Source organism: Rhinoderma darwinii, chromosome 2 (genome assembly GCF_050947455.1).
Source record: "Rhinoderma darwinii isolate aRhiDar2 chromosome 2, aRhiDar2.hap1, whole genome shotgun sequence".
Classification (NCBI taxonomy): domain Eukaryota; kingdom Metazoa; phylum Chordata; class Amphibia; order Anura; family Rhinodermatidae; genus Rhinoderma; species Rhinoderma darwinii.
The window spans coordinates 339,483,736-339,505,737 of NC_134688.1; the positions used below are offsets into that span (position 1 = coordinate 339,483,736).

General features: G+C 40.1%; 1 protein-coding gene across 1 annotated transcript in view; it reads left to right on the forward strand.

Annotated features, from left to right (window-relative positions):
- The window catches only part of LOC142741277 (polymeric immunoglobulin receptor-like), a 134,752-nt gene extending 113,863 nt beyond the window's left edge, over positions 1 to 20,889 (forward strand). Inside the window, exon 12 of the mRNA XM_075850672.1 lies at positions 19,734 to 20,889. Within this exon, the coding sequence (XP_075706787.1) occupies positions 19,734 to 19,811 (78 nt within the window). The 3' untranslated portion in view covers positions 19,812 to 20,889. The remainder of the gene's footprint in view (positions 1 to 19,733) is intronic.
- The last annotated feature ends 1,113 nt before the right edge of the window (positions 20,890 to 22,002 follow it).

A 22,002-nucleotide genomic window follows, 5' to 3' on the forward strand; every position in this document is an offset into this window, starting at 1 on the left:
AAGTTTGTTGAAGGATTTTATCCCGTTTATCAAAACCAGGGGTATCTACCAGGGATTTAACTGCCTCAATCTCTTTTTTAAGCTCAGCACTAATAAAGTCGAACTGAATTTTTTCCTCCTCTACCAAAATCTGCATAAGCCTAAGTGAACTCCCTGTAATCTCCTGTTCCCACCTTTCTTTTATATTAGCAGTTTTTAATCTTAATGCTGGGACAATGGGGACCCTGAGGCCTCTGGGAACTATCTTGTTCTTTAAATAATTTTCCAGACTCTGGATCTCCCACCAACTTCTCGTATAATCTTTATGCAATCTATTAAGGTTTTTAAAGGTAGATTTAAGAGACGCACCCTGAACTGTATACACCAGTTCACATTCAGAGAAAACACTTTTAGCCTCACTCATCCACCCTTCTGTGTTTAAGTCTGAGAGTGCAAAGGCTGCCATACCCAGATAAAACAAAATTATTGACTGTATAGATTAAATATAGTTTCACTGTATAGTTAGATAGAATCTAATTGTGCTCCCACAATATAAAGAATTTTAATTATAAGGTTCACTGAATTGACAACTGAGTAAAAAGATATCTTTAATAGTAACTAGTTTAAAAACAGGGGTAACACACCACTGTGACATAAGCCCCACCGTGAAAATTTAAAAAATGTATTAAACAAGGAAACACTGAGTTATTATGATACCTATATCTCTGTGTATAAACGATATTTGTAGGAATCAGCATATACCCAGGGCACAACAGTAGTACAAGCCCTAATTATAGCATAGGTGTCCGACAATTACGGATCTCCTAACGCTGGGTTTCACACAATATATTGTCCCCAATGCACACATTCCTTAAACATTAAACGACCCTACGCGTTTCAGATACTCATCCTCAGGGGTCCGTATCTTGGTAACTCTGGCCTCATCACCAGCGATATTAGTATTTCAACAGCGGATATTCCGCTGTGCGTCACGGGAAGATGCACGTATCGATGTCAACGGCATACTCCATAGCAGGCGCTAGGTTACTATAAACGCTAAACTCCACCCATCGTGTACGGCGGCAAAACATGAATTGACCAATCACAACACCCTCTCGATTCGTGACACCTGCCCATGTGACCCCCCGCCGTCAGCTGACAGCCAGGGGTCATCATCGGCCGCATCAAGCCGAACGCGCAGGCGCAGTGGAAGCCAAGGACGTGTCGCCCGGACTGCCAAACACGAGGAGGTAAGCGCTAAAAGATAATATATTGTAAGTATATCTTGCGGCACAGTGTACCACCGCAAGTGGGCAACCTCACAAAGCAACTCAAAAGAAAAAGACACATATGAGGTGGAAGAAATTGCTGAGGTCCCTATTCCTTAGAAAAACTGACAAAACGATCTCTTTGTATGTTGGCTAACAAGTATAGCCATCTCAAATAAGTAATGCACAAATGCAGATAAACACTCACCCACCCCAAGGTAAAACACCTATAGGGGGATGGTAACACACATTTTAAATAAAACATGTATAGTTAGTCTGCTCATTTAGACCTAGTGGTTGTATGCATTCCAGTCTATGGATCCACTGCGCTTCCTTCCGTAGAATCAGGTTATCCCAGTCCCCTCCTCTCTTGGGGGGTCTGACAAGTTCAATTGCTTGAAATTTTAACACTGCTGCCTGGCCTTGGTGTTTTGCATGCACGTGCTTGGATATTGGAGTGTCCCTACCATGAATAATGTCTCCAACATGCTCCCTAATACGACGACGAAGTTGTCGTGCTGTTTTACCCACATAATTTAGGGGGCATGGGCATGTAATAAGGTAGACTACTCCAGCTGTCTTGCAATTGACATAGTCCCGAATATTGTATTGTTTTTGGGTGACAACACTGGTAAAGCTATTTCCTTTAAGAATGAAATCACAGGCTTTACAACCACCGCATCTAAAAGTGCCTGGTGTTTGTCTATCCAGCCATGTACCCCTAGGTGAAATGGGGTCAAAACAGCTGTGCATGACTCTGTCCCTTATATTTTTCCCTCTCCGATACGTGACAGAAGGCCTCTGTGTGATCTGATCTGCTAGATCTATATCAGAACTGAGAATACGCCAATACCTATTCAGTATCTGCATAATGTCATTCTGTTTTGAGTCATAGGTGCCTATGAGTCTGGTAACTTGTTCCTCTTTCCGTTTTTTAGGGACCAGAAGACATTGCCTATCTGAAGTGTTTTCTCTGAATGTGAACTGGTGTATACAGTTCAGGGTGCGTCTCTTAAATCTACCTTTAAAAACCTTAATAGATTGCATAAAGATTATACGAGAAGTTGGTGGGAGATCCAGAGTCTGGAAAATTATTTAAAGAACAAGATAGTTCCCAGAGGCCTCAGGGTCCCCATTGTCCCAGCATTAAGATTAAAAACTGCTAATATAAAAGAAAGGTGGGAACAGGAGATTACAGGGAGTTCACTTAGGCTTATGCAGATTTTGGTAGAGGAGGAAAAAATTCAGTTCGACTTTATTAGTGCTGAGCTTAAAAAAGAGATTGAGGCAGTTAAATCCCTGGTAGATACCCCTGGTTTTGATAAACGGGATAAAATCCTTCAACAAACTTTAGAGAGATTTACCAATCATCTTAAGGAACGCAAACACTTCCAATTCCAGAGAGATCTACAGGAATTTAGGGAGAAAAAAGCGTATGATTTTGTCCATACACAACAACAACAATATCAACAGACCAATAGGGGGCCGAGGGAATCTGACCCTTCCACATCAGAGAGTGAAACCACAGACTCTGAAAGAGTGGGCCCATTTTTCGGTGGTAGCGGTGGGAAACAAAAGTTTAGGGGAGGAGCTAGAGGTAGAAATAGAGGCCGTGGTAGAGCCTCTTCTAATAGTGGCAATAATTTTTTAGCCAACAATCCTCCCATTTCCCGCTATATGCTGAGGGGACAAAAGGATTAATGAAGGGAAAAAATATGGATAGACTACAAATCATTAACCTATCTGAATACAATTTGAGCGCATCAGAGAACACATTATTAGAGAAAGGACTTTCCTTTGTCCCCACAGTTAAATTTGACTCTTTCTCGTGGATAAAAGATCTTAATTTATTTGCTCGTAAACTCAAATGGATAAAATTTTTCAAACATCATAATAGAAAAAAATGTATGGAACTAGGGTTGGAAGAGTCTGATATGGAAGGCCTTGTAGCCTTGGAGGGGTTATTAGAGGAATCTGGAAGAGCTCCAGGTCTAGGTCCCTTTACCAACCTAAAAATGAAGAGTAGAAAGCTGCCACCTATAGGAGATTTTACCAATGTGGATTTATTTGTGGATATGGTGGGAGATGAGATCAAAAATCTTAGTCAGGATAGTAGGGGCATGGATAACAATTTGTCCTGGTCCGAACGATTAGCTCTGACCACTCTAGAGAAAAAACAGAACATCGTGTTAAAAGCATCTGATAAGGGTGGTAACATTGTGGTCATGAGTAGGGATGATTATAAAAAAATGTGTGAGGACATATTGTTTAACCATAATTGTTACACCATTTTAAAAGATAACCCCACAGCACTATTCAAGAAGGAGTTGCTGAGCATTCTGAGTGATGCAAAGAGCAGATCCTTGATTAGTGCAGGAGAGTTTGGGTTCCTGTACCCACAATTTCCTGTTATGGCGTGTTTCTATAGCCTGCCCAAAATCCACAAAGGGTATCCTCCCTTACGTGGCAGACCCATTGTTTCAGGCATTAACAATTTAACTCAAAATGTGAGTACTTATGTTGATCAGGTGTTGCGCCCCTTTGTCTTAAGTCTTACATCATATGTACGTGACACCATGGATGTCTTGAAACAGATTGATGGTATCTCTCTGGAGAAAGATACAATCCTGGCTAGTTTGGATGTTGAGGCTTTGTATTCATCCATACCTCACAAATGTGGCTATAAAGCGATTGAGTACTATTTGGGATCAAGAGGTACACAGTTTGCTGCTCATAACCAATTTGTTTTGCAGTTATTACAGTTTGTTCTTGAAAAAAATATATTTATATTTGAAGATAAGATCTTTCATCAGCAATGTGGAACTGCAATGGGGAGTCCCGCTGCTCCCACCTATGCAAATCTATTTCTTGGCTGGTGGGAGGAGACAATTGTTTTTGGTGACAAATTTGTAAATTGGACTTCATCCGTTGGACTGTGGATTAGATATATTGATGACGTGCTTATTCTCTGGAACTCTTCAGTAGACGAGTTCCATAAGTTCGTAGCAGCCCTCAATAAAAATGATGTAGGACTTAGGTTTACATGTGAGATCAGTGAGAATGAACTGTCCTTTCTAGACTTGAAAATCATAAAAACGGAAGGAGGCACAATTCGCACAAAGGTACATCGGAAAGAGACAGCAACAAATAGTTTTTTGCAATGGAATAGCTGTCATCCTTATTCCCTCAAACGTGGCATTCCGAAGGGCCAATTTATGAGAGTACGTAGGAACTGTAGCTCTATGGGTGATTTTGAGTGCCAGGCCCAGGAACTCAAAACAAGATTGAAGGATAGAGGTTTCCCCAAGAGTGTTATTAGAAAGGCCTATGAGGGAGCTAGGGATGCAGATAGGCAATGTCTTCTGGTCCCTAAAAAACGGAAAGAGGAACAAGTTACCAGACTCATAGGCACCTATGACTCAAAACAGAATGACATTATGCAGATACTGAATAGGTATTGGCGTATTCTCAGTTCTGATATAGATCTAGCAGATCAGATCACACAGAGGCCTTCTGTCACGTATCGGAGAGGGAAAAATATAAGGGACAGAGTCATGCACAGCTGTTTTGACCCCATTTCACCTAGGGGTACATGGCTGGATAGACAAACACCAGGCACTTTTAGATGCGGTGGTTGTAAAGCCTGTGATTTCATTCTTAAAGGAAATAGCTTTACCAGTGTTGTCACCCAAAAACAATACAATATTCGGGACTATGTCAATTGCAAGACAGCTGGAGTAGTCTACCTTATTACATGCCCATGCCCCCTAAATTATGTGGGTAAAACAGCACGACAACTTCGTCGTCGTATTAGGGAGCATGTTGGAGACATTATTCATGGTAGGGACACTCCAATATCCAAGCACGTGCATGCAAAACACCAAGGCCAGGCAGCAGTGTTAAAATTTCAAGCAATTGAACTTGTCAGACCCCCCAAGAGAGGAGGGGACTGGGATAACCTGATTCTACGGAAGGAAGCGCAGTGGATCCATAGACTGGAATGCATACAACCACTAGGTCTAAATGAGCAGACTAACTATACATGTTTTATTTAAAATGTGTGTTACCATCCCCCTATAGGTGTTTTACCATGGGGTGGGTGAGTGTTTATCTGCATTTGTGCATTACTTATTTGAGATGGCTATACTTGTTAGCCAACATACAAAGAGATCGTTTTGTCAGTTTTTCTAAGGAATAGGGACCTCAGCAATTTCTTCCACCTCATATGTGTCTTTTTCTTTTGAGTTGCTTTGTGAGGTTGCCCACTTGCGGTGGTACACTGTGCCGCAAGATATACTTACAATATATTATCTTTTAGCGCTTACCTCCTCGTGTTTGGCAGTCCGGGCGACACGTCCTTGGCTTCCACTGCGCCTGCGCGTTCGGCTTGATGCGGCCGATGATGACCCCTGGCTGTCAGCTGACGGCGGGGGGTCACATGGGCAGGTGTCACGAATCGAGAGGGTGTTGTGATTGGTCAATTCATGTTTTGCCGCCGTACACGATGGGTGGAGTTTAGCGTTTATAGTAACCTAGCGCCTGCTATGGAGTATGCCGTTGACATCGATACGTGCATCTTCCCGTGACGCACAGCGGAATATCCGCTGTTGAAATACTAATATCGCTGGTGATGAGGCCAGAGTTACCAAGATACGGACCCCTGAGGATGAGTATCTGAAACGCGTAGGGTCGTTTAATGTTTAAGGAATGTGTGCATTGGGGACAATATATTGTGTGAAACCCAGCGTTAGGAGATCCGTAATTGTCGGACACCTATGCTATAATTAGGGCTTGTACTACTGTTGTGCCCTGGGTATATGCTGATTCCTACAAATATCGTTTATACACAGAGATATAGGTATCATAATAACTCAGTGTTTCCTTGTTTAATACATTTTTTAAATTTTCACGGTGGGGCTTATGTCACAGTGGTGTGTTACCCCTGTTTTTAAACTAGTTACTATTAAAGATATCTTTTTACTCAGTTGTCAATTCAGTGAACCTTATAATTAAAATTCTTTATATTGTGGGAGCACAATTAGATTCTATCTAACTATACAGTGAAACTATATTTAATCTATACAGTCAATAATTTTGTTTTATCTGGGTATGGCAGCCTTTGCACTCTCAGACTTAAACACAGAAGGGTGGATGAGTGAGGCTAAAAGTGTTTTCTCTGAATGTGAACTGGTGTATACAGTTCAGGGTGCGTCTCTTAAATCTACCTTTAAAAACCTTAATAGATTGCATAAAGATTATACGAGAAGTTGGTGGGAGATCCAGAGTCTGGAAAATTATTTAAAGAACAAGATAGTTCCCAGAGGCCTCAGGGTCCCCATTGTCCCAGCATTAAGATTAAAAACTGCTAATATAAAAGAAAGGTGGGAACAGGAGATTACAGGGAGTTCACTTAGGCTTATGCAGATTTTGGTAGAGGAGGAAAAAATTCAGTTCGACTTTATTAGTGCTGAGCTTAAAAAAGAGATTGAGGCAGTTAAATCCCTGGTAGATACCCCTGGTTTTGATAAACGGGATAAAATCCTTCAACAAACTTTAGAGAGATTTACCAATCATCTTAAGGAACGCAAACACTTCCAATTCCAGAGAGATCTACAGGAATTTAGGGAGAAAAAAGCGTATGATTTTGTCCATACACAACAACAACAATATCAACAGACCAATAGGGGGCCGAGGGAATCTGACCCTTCCACATCAGAGAGTGAAACCACAGACTCTGAAAGAGTGGGCCCATTTTTCGGTGGTAGCGGTGGGAAACAAAAGTTTAGGGGAGGAGCTAGAGGTAGAAATAGAGGCCGTGGTAGAGCCTCTTCTAATAGTGGCAATAATTTTTTAGCCAACAATCCTCCCATTTCCCGCTATATGCTGAGGGGACAAAAGGATTAATGAAGGGAAAAAATATGGATAGACTACAAATCATTAACCTATCTGAATACAATTTGAGCGCATCAGAGAACACATTATTAGAGAAAGGACTTTCCTTTGTCCCCACAGTTAAATTTGACTCTTTCTCGTGGATAAAAGATCTTAATTTATTTGCTCGTAAACTCAAATGGATAAAATTTTTCAAACATCATAATAGAAAAAAATGTATGGAACTAGGGTTGGAAGAGTCTGATATGGAAGGCCTTGTAGCCTTGGAGGGGTTATTAGAGGAATCTGGAAGAGCTCCAGGTCTAGGTCCCTTTACCAACCTAAAAATGAAGAGTAGAAAGCTGCCACCTATAGGAGATTTTACCAATGTGGATTTATTTGTGGATATGGTGGGAGATGAGATCAAAAATCTTAGTCAGGATAGTAGGGGCATGGATAACAATTTGTCCTGGTCCGAACGATTAGCTCTGACCACTCTAGAGAAAAAACAGAACATCGTGTTAAAAGCATCTGATAAGGGTGGTAACATTGTGGTCATGAGTAGGGATGATTATAAAAAAATGTGTGAGGACATATTGTTTAACCATAATTGTTACACCATTTTAAAAGATAACCCCACAGCACTATTCAAGAAGGAGTTGCTGAGCATTCTGAGTGATGCAAAGAGCAGATCCTTGATTAGTGCAGGAGAGTTTGGGTTCCTGTACCCACAATTTCCTGTTATGGCGTGTTTCTATAGCCTGCCCAAAATCCACAAAGGGTATCCTCCCTTACGTGGCAGACCCATTGTTTCAGGCATTAACAATTTAACTCAAAATGTGAGTACTTATGTTGATCAGGTGTTGCGCCCCTTTGTCTTAAGTCTTACATCATATGTACGTGACACCATGGATGTCTTGAAACAGATTGATGGTATCTCTCTGGAGAAAGATACAATCCTGGCTAGTTTGGATGTTGAGGCTTTGTATTCATCCATACCTCACAAATGTGGCTATAAAGCGATTGAGTACTATTTGGGATCAAGAGGTACACAGTTTGCTGCTCATAACCAATTTGTTTTGCAGTTATTACAGTTTGTTCTTGAAAAAAATATATTTATATTTGAAGATAAGATCTTTCATCAGCAATGTGGAACTGCAATGGGGAGTCCCGCTGCTCCCACCTATGCAAATCTATTTCTTGGCTGGTGGGAGGAGACAATTGTTTTTGGTGACAAATTTGTAAATTGGACTTCATCCGTTGGACTGTGGATTAGATATATTGATGACGTGCTTATTCTCTGGAACTCTTCAGTAGACGAGTTCCATAAGTTCGTAGCAGCCCTCAATAAAAATGATGTAGGACTTAGGTTTACATGTGAGATCAGTGAGAATGAACTGTCCTTTCTAGACTTGAAAATCATAAAAACGGAAGGAGGCACAATTCGCACAAAGGTACATCGGAAAGAGACAGCAACAAATAGTTTTTTGCAATGGAATAGCTGTCATCCTTATTCCCTCAAACGTGGCATTCCGAAGGGCCAATTTATGAGAGTACGTAGGAACTGTAGCTCTATGGGTGATTTTGAGTGCCAGGCCCAGGAACTCAAAACAAGATTGAAGGATAGAGGTTTCCCCAAGAGTGTTATTAGAAAGGCCTATGAGGGAGCTAGGGATGCAGATAGGCAATGTCTTCTGGTCCCTAAAAAACGGAAAGAGGAACAAGTTACCAGACTCATAGGCACCTATGACTCAAAACAGAATGACATTATGCAGATACTGAATAGGTATTGGCGTATTCTCAGTTCTGATATAGATCTAGCAGATCAGATCACACAGAGGCCTTCTGTCACGTATCGGAGAGGGAAAAATATAAGGGACAGAGTCATGCACAGCTGTTTTGACCCCATTTCACCTAGGGGTACATGGCTGGATAGACAAACACCAGGCACTTTTAGATGCGGTGGTTGTAAAGCCTGTGATTTCATTCTTAAAGGAAATAGCTTTACCAGTGTTGTCACCCAAAAACAATACAATATTCGGGACTATGTCAATTGCAAGACAGCTGGAGTAGTCTACCTTATTACATGCCCATGCCCCCTAAATTATGTGGGTAAAACAGCACGACAACTTCGTCGTCGTATTAGGGAGCATGTTGGAGACATTATTCATGGTAGGGACACTCCAATATCCAAGCACGTGCATGCAAAACACCAAGGCCAGGCAGCAGTGTTAAAATTTCAAGCAATTGAACTTGTCAGACCCCCCAAGAGAGGAGGGGACTGGGATAACCTGATTCTACGGAAGGAAGCGCAGTGGATCCATAGACTGGAATGCATACAACCACTAGGTCTAAATGAGCAGACTAACTATACATGTTTTATTTAAAATGTGTGTTACCATCCCCCTATAGGTGTTTTACCTTGGGGTGGGTGAGTGTTTATCTGCATTTGTGCATTACTTATTTGAGATGGCTATACTTGTTAGCCAACATACAAAGAGATCGTTTTGTCAGTTTTTCTAAGGAATAGGGACCTCAGCAATTTCTTCCACCTCATATGTGTCTTTTTCTTTTGAGTTGCTTTGTGAGGTTGCCCACTTGCGGTGGTACACTGTGCCGCAAGATATACTTACAATATATTATCTTTTAGCGCTTACCTCCTCGTGTTTGGCAGTCCGGGCGACACGTCCTTGGCTTCCACTGCGCCTGCGCGTTCGGCTTGATGCGGCCGATGATGACCCCTGGCTGTCAGCTGACGGCGGGGGGTCACATGGGCAGGTGTCACGAATCGAGAGGGTGTTGTGATTGGTCAATTCATGTTTTGCCGCCGTACACGATGGGTGGAGTTTAGCGTTTATAGTAACCTAGCGCCTGCTATGGAGTATGCCGTTGACATCGATACGTGCATCTTCCCGTGACGCACAGCGGAATATCCGCTGTTGAAATACTAATATCGCTGGTGATGAGGCCAGAGTTACCAAGATACGGACCCCTGAGGATGAGTATCTGAAACGCGTAGGGTCGTTTAATGTTTAAGGAATGTGTGCATTGGGGACAATATATTGTGTGAAACCCAGCGTTAGGAGATCCGTAATTGTCGGACACCTATGCTATAATTAGGGCTTGTACTACTGTTGTGCCCTGGGTATATGCTGATTCCTACAAATATCGTTTATACACAGAGATATAGGTATCATAATAACTCAGTGTTTCCTTGTTTAATACATTTTTTAAATTTTCACGGTGGGGCTTATGTCACAGTGGTGTGTTACCCCTGTTTTTAAACTAGTTACTATTAAAGATATCTTTTTACTCAGTTGTCAATTCAGTGAACCTTATAATTAAAATTCTTTATATTGTGGGAGCACAATTAGATTCTATCTAACTATACAGTGAAACTATATTTAATCTATACAGTCAATAATTTTGTTTTATCTGGGTATGGCAGCCTTTGCACTCTCAGACTTAAACACAGAAGGGTGGATGAGTGAGGCTAAAAGTGTTTTCTCTGAATGTGAACTGGTGTATACAGTTCAGGGTGCGTCTCTTAAATCTACCTTTAAAAACCTTAATAGATTGCATAAAGATTATACGAGAAGTTGGTGGGAGATCCAGAGTCTGGAAAATTATTTAAAGAACAAGATAGTTCCCAGAGGCCTCAGGGTCCCCATTGTCCCAGCATTAAGATTAAAAACTGCTAATATAAAAGAAAGGTGGGAACAGGAGATTACAGGGAGTTCACTTAGGCTTATGCAGATTTTGGTAGAGGAGGAAAAAATTCAGTTCGACTTTATTAGTGCTGAGCTTAAAAAAGAGATTGAGGCAGTTAAATCCCTGGTAGATACCCCTGGTTTTGATAAACGGGATAAAATCCTTCAACAAACTTTAGAGAGATTTACCAATCATCTTAAGGAACGCAAACACTTCCAATTCCAGAGAGATCTACAGGAATTTAGGGAGAAAAAAGCGTATGATTTTGTCCATACACAACAACAACAATATCAACAGACCAATAGGGGGCCGAGGGAATCTGACCCTTCCACATCAGAGAGTGAAACCACAGACTCTGAAAGAGTGGGCCCATTTTTCGGTGGTAGCGGTGGGAAACAAAAGTTTAGGGGAGGAGCTAGAGGTAGAAATAGAGGCCGTGGTAGAGCCTCTTCTAATAGTGGCAATAATTTTTTAGCCAACAATCCTCCCATTTCCCGCTATATGCTGAGGGGACAAAAGGATTAATGAAGGGAAAAAATATGGATAGACTACAAATCATTAACCTATCTGAATACAATTTGAGCGCATCAGAGAACACATTATTAGAGAAAGGACTTTCCTTTGTCCCCACAGTTAAATTTGACTCTTTCTCGTGGATAAAAGATCTTAATTTATTTGCTCGTAAACTCAAATGGATAAAATTTTTCAAACATCATAATAGAAAAAAATGTATGGAACTAGGGTTGGAAGAGTCTGATATGGAAGGCCTTGTAGCCTTGGAGGGGTTATTAGAGGAATCTGGAAGAGCTCCAGGTCTAGGTCCCTTTACCAACCTAAAAATGAAGAGTAGAAAGCTGCCACCTATAGGAGATTTTACCAATGTGGATTTATTTGTGGATATGGTGGGAGATGAGATCAAAAATCTTAGTCAGGATAGTAGGGGCATGGATAACAATTTGTCCTGGTCCGAACGATTAGCTCTGACCACTCTAGAGAAAAAACAGAACATCGTGTTAAAAGCATCTGATAAGGGTGGTAACATTGTGGTCATGAGTAGGGATGATTATAAAAAAATGTGTGAGGACATATTGTTTAACCATAATTGTTACACCATTTTAAAAGATAACCCCACAGCACTATTCAAGAAGGAGTTGCTGAGCATTCTGAGTGATGCAAAGAGCAGATCCTTGATTAGTGCAGGAGAGTTTGGGTTCCTGTACCCACAATTTCCTGTTATGGCGTGTTTCTATAGCCTGCCCAAAATCCACAAAGGGTATCCTCCCTTACGTGGCAGACCCATTGTTTCAGGCATTAACAATTTAACTCAAAATGTGAGTACTTATGTTGATCAGGTGTTGCGCCCCTTTGTCTTAAGTCTTACATCATATGTACGTGACACCATGGATGTCTTGAAACAGATTGATGGTATCTCTCTGGAGAAAGATACAATCCTGGCTAGTTTGGATGTTGAGGCTTTGTATTCATCCATACCTCACAAATGTGGCTATAAAGCGATTGAGTACTATTTGGGATCAAGAGGTACACAGTTTGCTGCTCATAACCAATTTGTTTTGCAGTTATTACAGTTTGTTCTTGAAAAAAATATATTTATATTTGAAGATAAGATCTTTCATCAGCAATGTGGAACTGCAATGGGGAGTCCCGCTGCTCCCACCTATGCAAATCTATTTCTTGGCTGGTGGGAGGAGACAATTGTTTTTGGTGACAAATTTGTAAATTGGACTTCATCCGTTGGACTGTGGATTAGATATATTGATGACGTGCTTATTCTCTGGAACTCTTCAGTAGACGAGTTCCATAAGTTCGTAGCAGCCCTCAATAAAAATGATGTAGGACTTAGGTTTACATGTGAGATCAGTGAGAATGAACTGTCCTTTCTAGACTTGAAAATCATAAAAACGGAAGGAGGCACAATTCGCACAAAGGTACATCGGAAAGAGACAGCAACAAATAGTTTTTTGCAATGGAATAGCTGTCATCCTTATTCCCTCAAACGTGGCATTCCGAAGGGCCAATTTATGAGAGTACGTAGGAACTGTAGCTCTATGGGTGATTTTGAGTGCCAGGCCCAGGAACTCAAAACAAGATTGAAGGATAGAGGTTTCCCCAAGAGTGTTATTAGAAAGGCCTATGAGGGAGCTAGGGATGCAGATAGGCAATGTCTTCTGGTCCCTAAAAAACGGAAAGAGGAACAAGTTACCAGACTCATAGGCACCTATGACTCAAAACAGAATGACATTATGCAGATACTGAATAGGTATTGGCGTATTCTCAGTTCTGATATAGATCTAGCAGATCAGATCACACAGAGGCCTTCTGTCACGTATCGGAGAGGGAAAAATATAAGGGACAGAGTCATGCACAGCTGTTTTGACCCCATTTCACCTAGGGGTACATGGCTGGATAGACAAACACCAGGCACTTTTAGATGCGGTGGTTGTAAAGCCTGTGATTTCATTCTTAAAGGAAATAGCTTTACCAGTGTTGTCACCCAAAAACAATACAATATTCGGGACTATGTCAATTGCAAGACAGCTGGAGTAGTCTACCTTATTACATGCCCATGCCCCCTAAATTATGTGGGTAAAACAGCACGACAACTTCGTCGTCGTATTAGGGAGCATGTTGGAGACATTATTCATGGTAGGGACACTCCAATATCCAAGCACGTGCATGCAAAACACCAAGGCCAGGCAGCAGTGTTAAAATATCAAGCAATTGAACTTGTCAGACCCCCCAAGAGAGGAGGGGACTGGGATAACCTGATTCTACGGAAGGAAGCGCAGTGGATCCATAGACTGGAATGCATACAACCACTAGGTCTAAATGAGCAGACTAACTATACATGTTTTATTTAAAATGTGTGTTACCATCCCCCTATAGGTGTTTTACCTTGGGGTGGGTGAGTGTTTATCTGCATTTGTGCATTACTTATTTGAGATGGCTATACTTGTTAGCCAACATACAAAGAGATCGTTTTGTCAGTTTTTCTAAGGAATAGGGACCTCAGCAATTTCTTCCACCTCATATGTGTCTTTTTCTTTTGAGTTGCTTTGTGAGGTTGCCCACTTGCGGTGGTACACTGTGCCGCAAGATATACTTACAATATATTATCTTTTAGCGCTTACCTCCTCGTGTTTGGCAGTCCGGGCGACACGTCCTTGGCTTCCACTGCGCCTGCGCGTTCGGCTTGATGCGGCCGATGATGACCCCTGGCTGTCAGCTGACGGCGGGGGGTCACATGGGCAGGTGTCACGAATCGAGAGGGTGTTGTGATTGGTCAATTCATGTTTTGCCGCCGTACACGATGGGTGGAGTTTAGCGTTTATAGTAACCTAGCGCCTGCTATGGAGTATGCCGTTGACATCGATACGTGCATCTTCCCGTGACGCACAGCGGAATATCCGCTGTTGAAATACTAATATCGCTGGTGATGAGGCCAGAGTTACCAAGATACGGACCCCTGAGGATGAGTATCTGAAACGCGTAGGGTCGTTTAATGTTTAAGGAATGTGTGCATTGGGGACAATATATTGTGTGAAACCCAGCGTTAGGAGATCCGTAATTGTCGGACACCTATGCTATAATTAGGGCTTGTACTACTGTTGTGCCCTGGGTATATGCTGATTCCTACAAATATCGTTTATACACAGAGATATAGGTATCATAATAACTCAGTGTTTCCTTGTTTAATACATTTTTTAAATTTTCACGGTGGGGCTTATGTCACAGTGGTGTGTTACCCCTGTTTTTAAACTAGTTACTATTAAAGATATCTTTTTACTCAGTTGTCAATTCAGTGAACCTTACTTTATTGCCCGTGCAACGTTTCAGCTCCGTCCGCTGGAGCCTTTCTCTATCATCTATCTATCTATCTATCTATCTATCTATCTATCTATCTATCTATCTATCTATCTATCTATCTATCTATCTATCTATCTATCTATCTATCCTATCTCATATCTATCTATCTATCTATCTATCTATCTATCTATCTATCTATCTATCTATCTATCTATCTATCTATCTATCTATCTATCTATCTATCTATCTATCTATCCATCCATCCACCCACCCACCCTTGAGAAAGGCTCCAGCGGACGGAGCTGAAACGTTGCACAGGCAATAAAGTACCCACTTTTTTCACCTAAACTATTGGAGTTGCTGCTCATTTTTTGATTCATGATAGATGGATAGATAGATAGATAAGATAGATAGATAGATAGATAGATAGATAGAGAGAGAGAGAGAGAGAGAGAGAGAGAGAGAGAGAGAGAGATAGATAGATAGATAGATAGATAGATAGATAGATAGATAGATAGATAGATAGATAGATAGATAGATAGATAGATAGATGATAGATAGATAGATGATAGGTAGATAGATAGATAGATAGATAGATAGATAGATAGATAGATAGATAGATAGATAGATAGATAGATAGATAGATAGATAGGAGATAGATAGATAGATAGCTAGATAGATGATAGATAGATAGATAGATAGATAGATAGATAGATAGATAGATAGATAGATAGATAGATAGATAGATAGATAGATAGATAGATAGATAGGAGATAATAGATAGATAGATAGATAGATAGATAGATAGATAGATAGATAGATAGATAGATAGAGAGAGAGAGAGAGAGAGAGATAGATGATAGATAGATAGATAGATAGATAGATAGATAGATAGATAGATAGATAGATAGATAGATAGATAGATAGATAGATAGATAGATAGATAGATAGATAGGAGATAATAGATAGATGATAGATAGATAGATAGATAGATAGATAGATAGATAGATAGATAGATAGATAGATAGATAGATAGATAGATAGATAGATAGATAGATAGATGATAGGTAGATAGATAGATAGATAGATAGATAGATAGATAGATAGATAGATAGATAGATAGATAGATAGATAGATAGGAGATAGATAGATAGATAGATAGCTAGATAGATGATAGATAGATAGATAGATAGATAGATAGATAGATAGATAGATAGATAGATAGATAGAGAGAGAGAGAGAGAGAGATAGATGATAGATAGATAGATAGATAGATAGATAGATAGATAGATAGATAGATAGATAGATAGATAGATAGATAGATAGATAGATAGATAGATAGATAGATAGATAGATAGATAGATAGGAGATAATAGATAGATGATAGATAGATAGATAGATAGATAGATAGATAGATAGATAGATAGATAGATAGATAGATAGATAGATAGATAGATAGATAGATAGATAGATAGATAGATAGATAGATAGATAGATAGATAGATAGATGGATATATGGATGGATATATGGATGGATGGATTGATAGATAGATAGATAGATAGATAGATAGATAGATAGATAGATAGATAGATAGATAGATAGATAGATAGATAGATAGATAGATAGATAGATAGATAGATAGATAGATAGATAGATAGATAGAAATTCTAGCAGCACCGGCATCGTGTGGGTGCAAGTTCTGAGGGACACACCAAGTCCCAGATACACAGGAATCAAAAAATGAGCAGCAACTCCAATAGTTTAGGTGAAAAAAGTGGGTACTTTATTGCCCGTGCAACGTTTCAGCTCCGTCCGCTGGAGCCTTTCTCTATCATCTATCTATCTATCTATCTATCTATCTATCTATCTATCTATCTATCTATCTATCTATCTATCTATCTATCTATCATCTATCTATCTATCTATCTATCTATCTATCTATCTATCTATCTATCTATCTATCTATCTATCTATCTATCTATCTATCTATCTATCTATCTATCCATCCATCCATCCACCCACCCACCCACCCTTGAGAAAGGCTCCAGCGGACGGAGCTGAAACGTTGCACAGGCAATAAAGTACCCACTTTTTTCACCTAAACTATTGGAGTTGCTGCTCATTTTTTGATTCATGATAGATGGATAGATAGATAGATAGATAGATAGATAGATAGATAGATAGATAGATAGATAGATAGATAGATAGATAGATAGATAGATAGATAGATAGATAGATAAGATAGATAGCTAGATAGAGAGAGAGAGAGAGAGAGAGAGAGAGAGAGAGATATAGATAGATAGATAGATAGATAGATAGATAGATAGATAGATAGATAGATAGATAGATAGATAGATAGATAGATAGATAGATAGATAGATAGATAGATAGATAGATGGATAGATAGATAGATGGATAGATATATGGATGGATGGATGGATAGATAGATAGATAGATAGATAGATAGATAGATAGATAGATAGATAGATAGATAGATAGATAGATAGATAGATAGATGATAGATAGATAGATAGATAGATAGATAGATACAAATTCTAGCAGCACCGGCATCGTGTGGGTGCAAGTTCTGAGGGACACACCAAGTCCCAGATACACAGGAATCAAAAAATGAGCAGCAACTCCAATAGTTTAGGTGAAAAAAGTGGGTACTTTATTGCCCGTGCAACGTTTCAGCTCCGTCCGCTGGAGCCTTTATCTATCTATCTATCTATCTATCTATCTATCTATCTATCTATCTATCTATCTATCTATCTATCTATCTATCTATCTATCATCTATCAATTCAATTCAATTCAAAGAAGCTTTATTGGCAGGACCAAATACATATTAGCATTGCCAAAGCAAGTAAGAATTAAGGGAATGAGGGATAGGGACTGAGGGATTGGGGGATAGGGACTCATCTAGGGTCGGGGTTATACAAATCCATGGCATATCATGTCTCTCTCAGTCTATGGCATGCAGTGACATATTGTGCCGCTGTGCCCACTGTGGTTTCCTCTTCACCCAGCAGGATGTACAGTTTATTTTCCTCTTCCATGGAGCTGAAGTCCGGAAAGAGATCAGAGATTCTCCTGAAGTGAGTGTCCCTTACTGCTGAGTATTTGGAGCAGTGTAGCAGGAAGTGGGCCTCATCCTCCACGGCCTGCTGGTCGCACTGTTGGCACAGTCGGCTCTCCCTGGGCTTGTAGTTTTGTCTGTGGCGCCCGGATTCGATGAGCAGGTTGTGGGCGCTCAGTCTGTAGCGGCTCAGGATCTGTCTGTCTCTGGGGTTTGGCAGTTTCTCCAGATATGGCGCCAGTTTATATTGTCTCTGTAGACTCCGGTATATTGTCAGTTTCTGGGATGTCTTTATGTCGTTCCTCCAGTCACTGACATACTCCTCTTGGCTCTCGTTTATTGTCTTCTTGATTTAGGCTTTTGTGAGGCCGCGCTGAGTGACATTTTCTTCAGGCCGGGTCAGGGTGAGATGTTCTGGGGGGCCTCGTTTACCTGGGACCCCTTGGTGTAGCAGGGCTTTATGGTGATAAGAGCTTTGCCTGCTGCTGTGTAGATGGGCTCAGAATGATAGCGCCCTCTTCTGGATTGTGAGGTGTAGTGGGAATGTGCCCAGTTCTGCCCGACAGGCACTGTTTGTGGTGCTCCGGTGGACTTGGAGAAGGTGTTTGCAGAATTCTAGGTGGCAAATTTCTATCTATCTATCTATCTATCTATCTATCTATCTATCTATCTATCTATCTATCTATCTATCTATCTATCTATCTATCTATCTATCTATCTATCTATCCATCCATCCACCCACAGACCCTTGAGAAAGGCTCCAGCGGACGGAGCTGAAACGTTGCACAGGCAATAAAGTACTAATTTCCACCAGCAATCATTTATATTATAATTAGATTTCTTCCAAAGATGAAGCAAGTGATACCTATACTAATGCTTTAGTATGTCAGGGAATTGATATGTAAACAAATCCCAAACAGTGACCTACAAAGAAATAAGGGGACTCCATAGTACAACATTCAAAATGGTCCAGTAATCAGGTTTTGTCATCCAGGATAAAAGGGTTTAGTGTTAACTTCCCCCTCTACTTTATATGACCCTTGCAGAGGAATAATGATTAAATCAACTCGGGAATCCACAGAAAAAAATAATACTTTCCAGGTGCAAAGCTTCCAGGACACAATGATGAGAGATAATATTTTTTTAATTAAACAAACATGTCTCAAATTACAACATGTTTTGGGGACTCTTGACCACTTTTTCAAGTTCAAGAGACATTAGGAGTCTTTGACCAATTCCCCGCTACCTGGGGACCCCCTTTTGCGAATTCCCTGCGACCGCTTTGCTTGGCTTTTACCGTAACTACCATAGACTTCTATGAAAAGGGAAGCCATCTCCCCATTAAACTTAGTGGATCATGTGGCAGCTGATTTGGCAAAAAAAGGGTCACTGGACACCCGATAGGTGAGGGTCCCAGAGGTGGATATGCCATAAATGCTTAAGATAGAAATATCCCTTTAATGTTTGCTGTTATCATTGCACTGGTAGGACATATCATTAATAAGGTCTAATAGAAAAAAAAGGTCTAATTTTTAGGTCTAATAGGTTTCACATTTGTGAATCAACTCATGAGAAGACCCTTGTTGCAATTGATCGGATCCAGAGTTAGCCCCAATACGGGAGGTCTTCATTTGGACATTTGTTGTGCATTTTTATCTCAGATCTTGGGCCACCGGAGGAACTTCTGGTACTTTGGTGGGCCAGTCTGACAATGGATGGATGCCCCTTTGGTATTATTGTTAATTTTTGGTGGATTGTCAAATAATTATTTAAAGTGCTGGTGGCAAAACATAGGGAGACACCTCTTGTCATTAAATGGGATTTTTTTGAATCATTTCAATCACTGCATCCAATAAAAATGTTTTTGCATTTTGTATTACAAGAGTATTAAATAAAGAATTTTAAAAGTTATAGGGTCACAACTGGTGTGAACTGGTATGGTATAAAACAGGCATCAGCAGCAGTTATTTTTTTCATAACCTTGTTTTGTGTTATTACAGGGATCTCAAGAAGATCTTGACTATTCCAGCTTCCTGATCCACCACAATGGGTCTCCAAATGAAGAAAATAATGCTTAAATTTTCTTTCGAAATTCCAAGCAAGTCAAACACACAAAACACACAATAATAAATCTATACAAAAAAAAAAATCATTAGTCATTGCAGCTACAGTAATATTTCTGTCTCTATCCCGTATATGTGAAACTCTACATTTACTCATACAGTGCAAATACTTGTTGTTTAAGAGTAGGATATTTGTTCAAATGACAGAAGGAAAAACGTGTGATACATTACCACTCAGCGTGATTAAAGGCACCACAGGGGTGGAAACAATAAGATACTTATGGCACTAAAGTGACAACCTCTGAGCCAAAGATTACATGGTTTGTACAAATATTTGGAAGCATTAGTTTATTCATAAGTCTATAAAAGAAGTGAATAATTCCCAGAAAAGAGATAAATATTGGCATTAATGGATTATTTTTTATTAAAAGAACTGGGGATTCATATTGTAAGATATAATAGAAGTGTAACCTTTTAGATGCACTAAAGCGAAGAAACTACTATTACACTTATTATTAGTCTAGCATCGCAAAATAGCCAAAAGTATGATGGGTGTCCAATGGGTCAGCAATTCAAAGACAAAATTCAGAGTTAGTCTAATTTTGTTGGGACCATATATGATATCTTTATATCTCTGGTTAGCCAAACATAATTTAGTATATTAAGTGACACAGCATGGGAAATTGATTTGATCAACAAGATTATATGAAAAGCAAAATACAGATATATTTTTTTAAATCCGTAAGACATTAAAAGACTCACTCGACATAGCATGACAGTAGAGGTTGACATACCGTAGCAGCCATGATCTGTGTGTCTCTAGTGCGCCACCTACTGTACAGCCATTAGTCTTATTGATGTTCAAGCCTAGACATCATGTCTTAGTATATTACACTTCCTAATTTTAGAGTTTTTTTCCATTCTATTTGCTTTTCATGTTCTTGCTATCATCCATCATTAAGGAGAATTAGAACTTTAGGAGATATTCAGGATTCACTAGTAAATTCTCTCTATGTTTCCATAAGATTGATCATAAAAAAATTACTTAAACACAGCCTTGATTTAAATTTTTCATTAAAGAGAACCTGTCACCTGCCCAAATAACTGCAGCTGACATCTCAGTTAGATTTCAGGTGCTTCACAGATTCTGCCGCTTTTAATTTTTTTCTTCTAGACCCCACCATTCCTGAGATATCGGCATTGAGGCAGCGCAGTTTCTGCTCAGTATGAGCCTGGCTTGAGAAAGGCTCACGCTGAGCTGAAACATTGCGTGTGGAATAAACAGGATATTTTTTTTTTCACTTATTTGGCTGTGCTGCCTCAAATTCCTTTTTCTCCTACTTTGAAGGGTCATTGGACTGTGACCCAATAGGCGTACACCCACTCTATTCACTTGCCCGGTGCTGCTAATCGTTTGCTTGGCTGTTCCTGAGATATCGATGTCGTTAGTTCTTGTATCTGATATGCAAATTAGGCATTTGACTGTCAAGTGGGCGGGTAACACCTGTCACTTGATAAGGAGTAACCGCCCACTTGACAGTCAAAAGGCTCTTTTGCCTATCGGATACCAGAACTAACGGCCCAGATATCTCAGGAACGGTGGGGCTAGAAGAAAAAAATAAAAAAGCATCAGAATCTGTGAGGCGTCTGTAATCTAACTGGGATGTCAACTGCAGTTTTTTGGGCAGGTGAAAGGTTCTCTTTAAGTAAACTGTAAGCAGTGATTTTCAAATTTGGTTTAAACAAATCATATTGAGTTATAATGATAAGGAATTAAATAAACTCTGAACATGTGATATGACTATGATATATAACTAAATAAAGATGTAAAACACGCTTCTTTACAAATTTGTTGCATCTTTCCGCTGGCCGTGCGCCACCCATTTCTGCCTCCCATCGGACATAAAATTAAAAAAATATATACTCACCTCGCTGCTCCGCTTTACGTTGTCCCTCCAGGTCTACTAAGTCTCTCACAATGCCTTTGCCGGACTGCCCATCTGGCAATTATGGCAAATGCCAGATGGGCAGGTGTCTACAGCGGGCCGCTCTCCTCTTCCTCCCAGACAGCCGGCTCTAACATTCCCCTGAGTGGTGCATGCACAACACAGCCTACTATGACAGGAAGGAGTTATAGAAGTCAAGGAGCTTCTGTGATGCACGCTGGCTGCTTTTGAATACAGCCAGGGCTCTGTTTTCAGTGAAT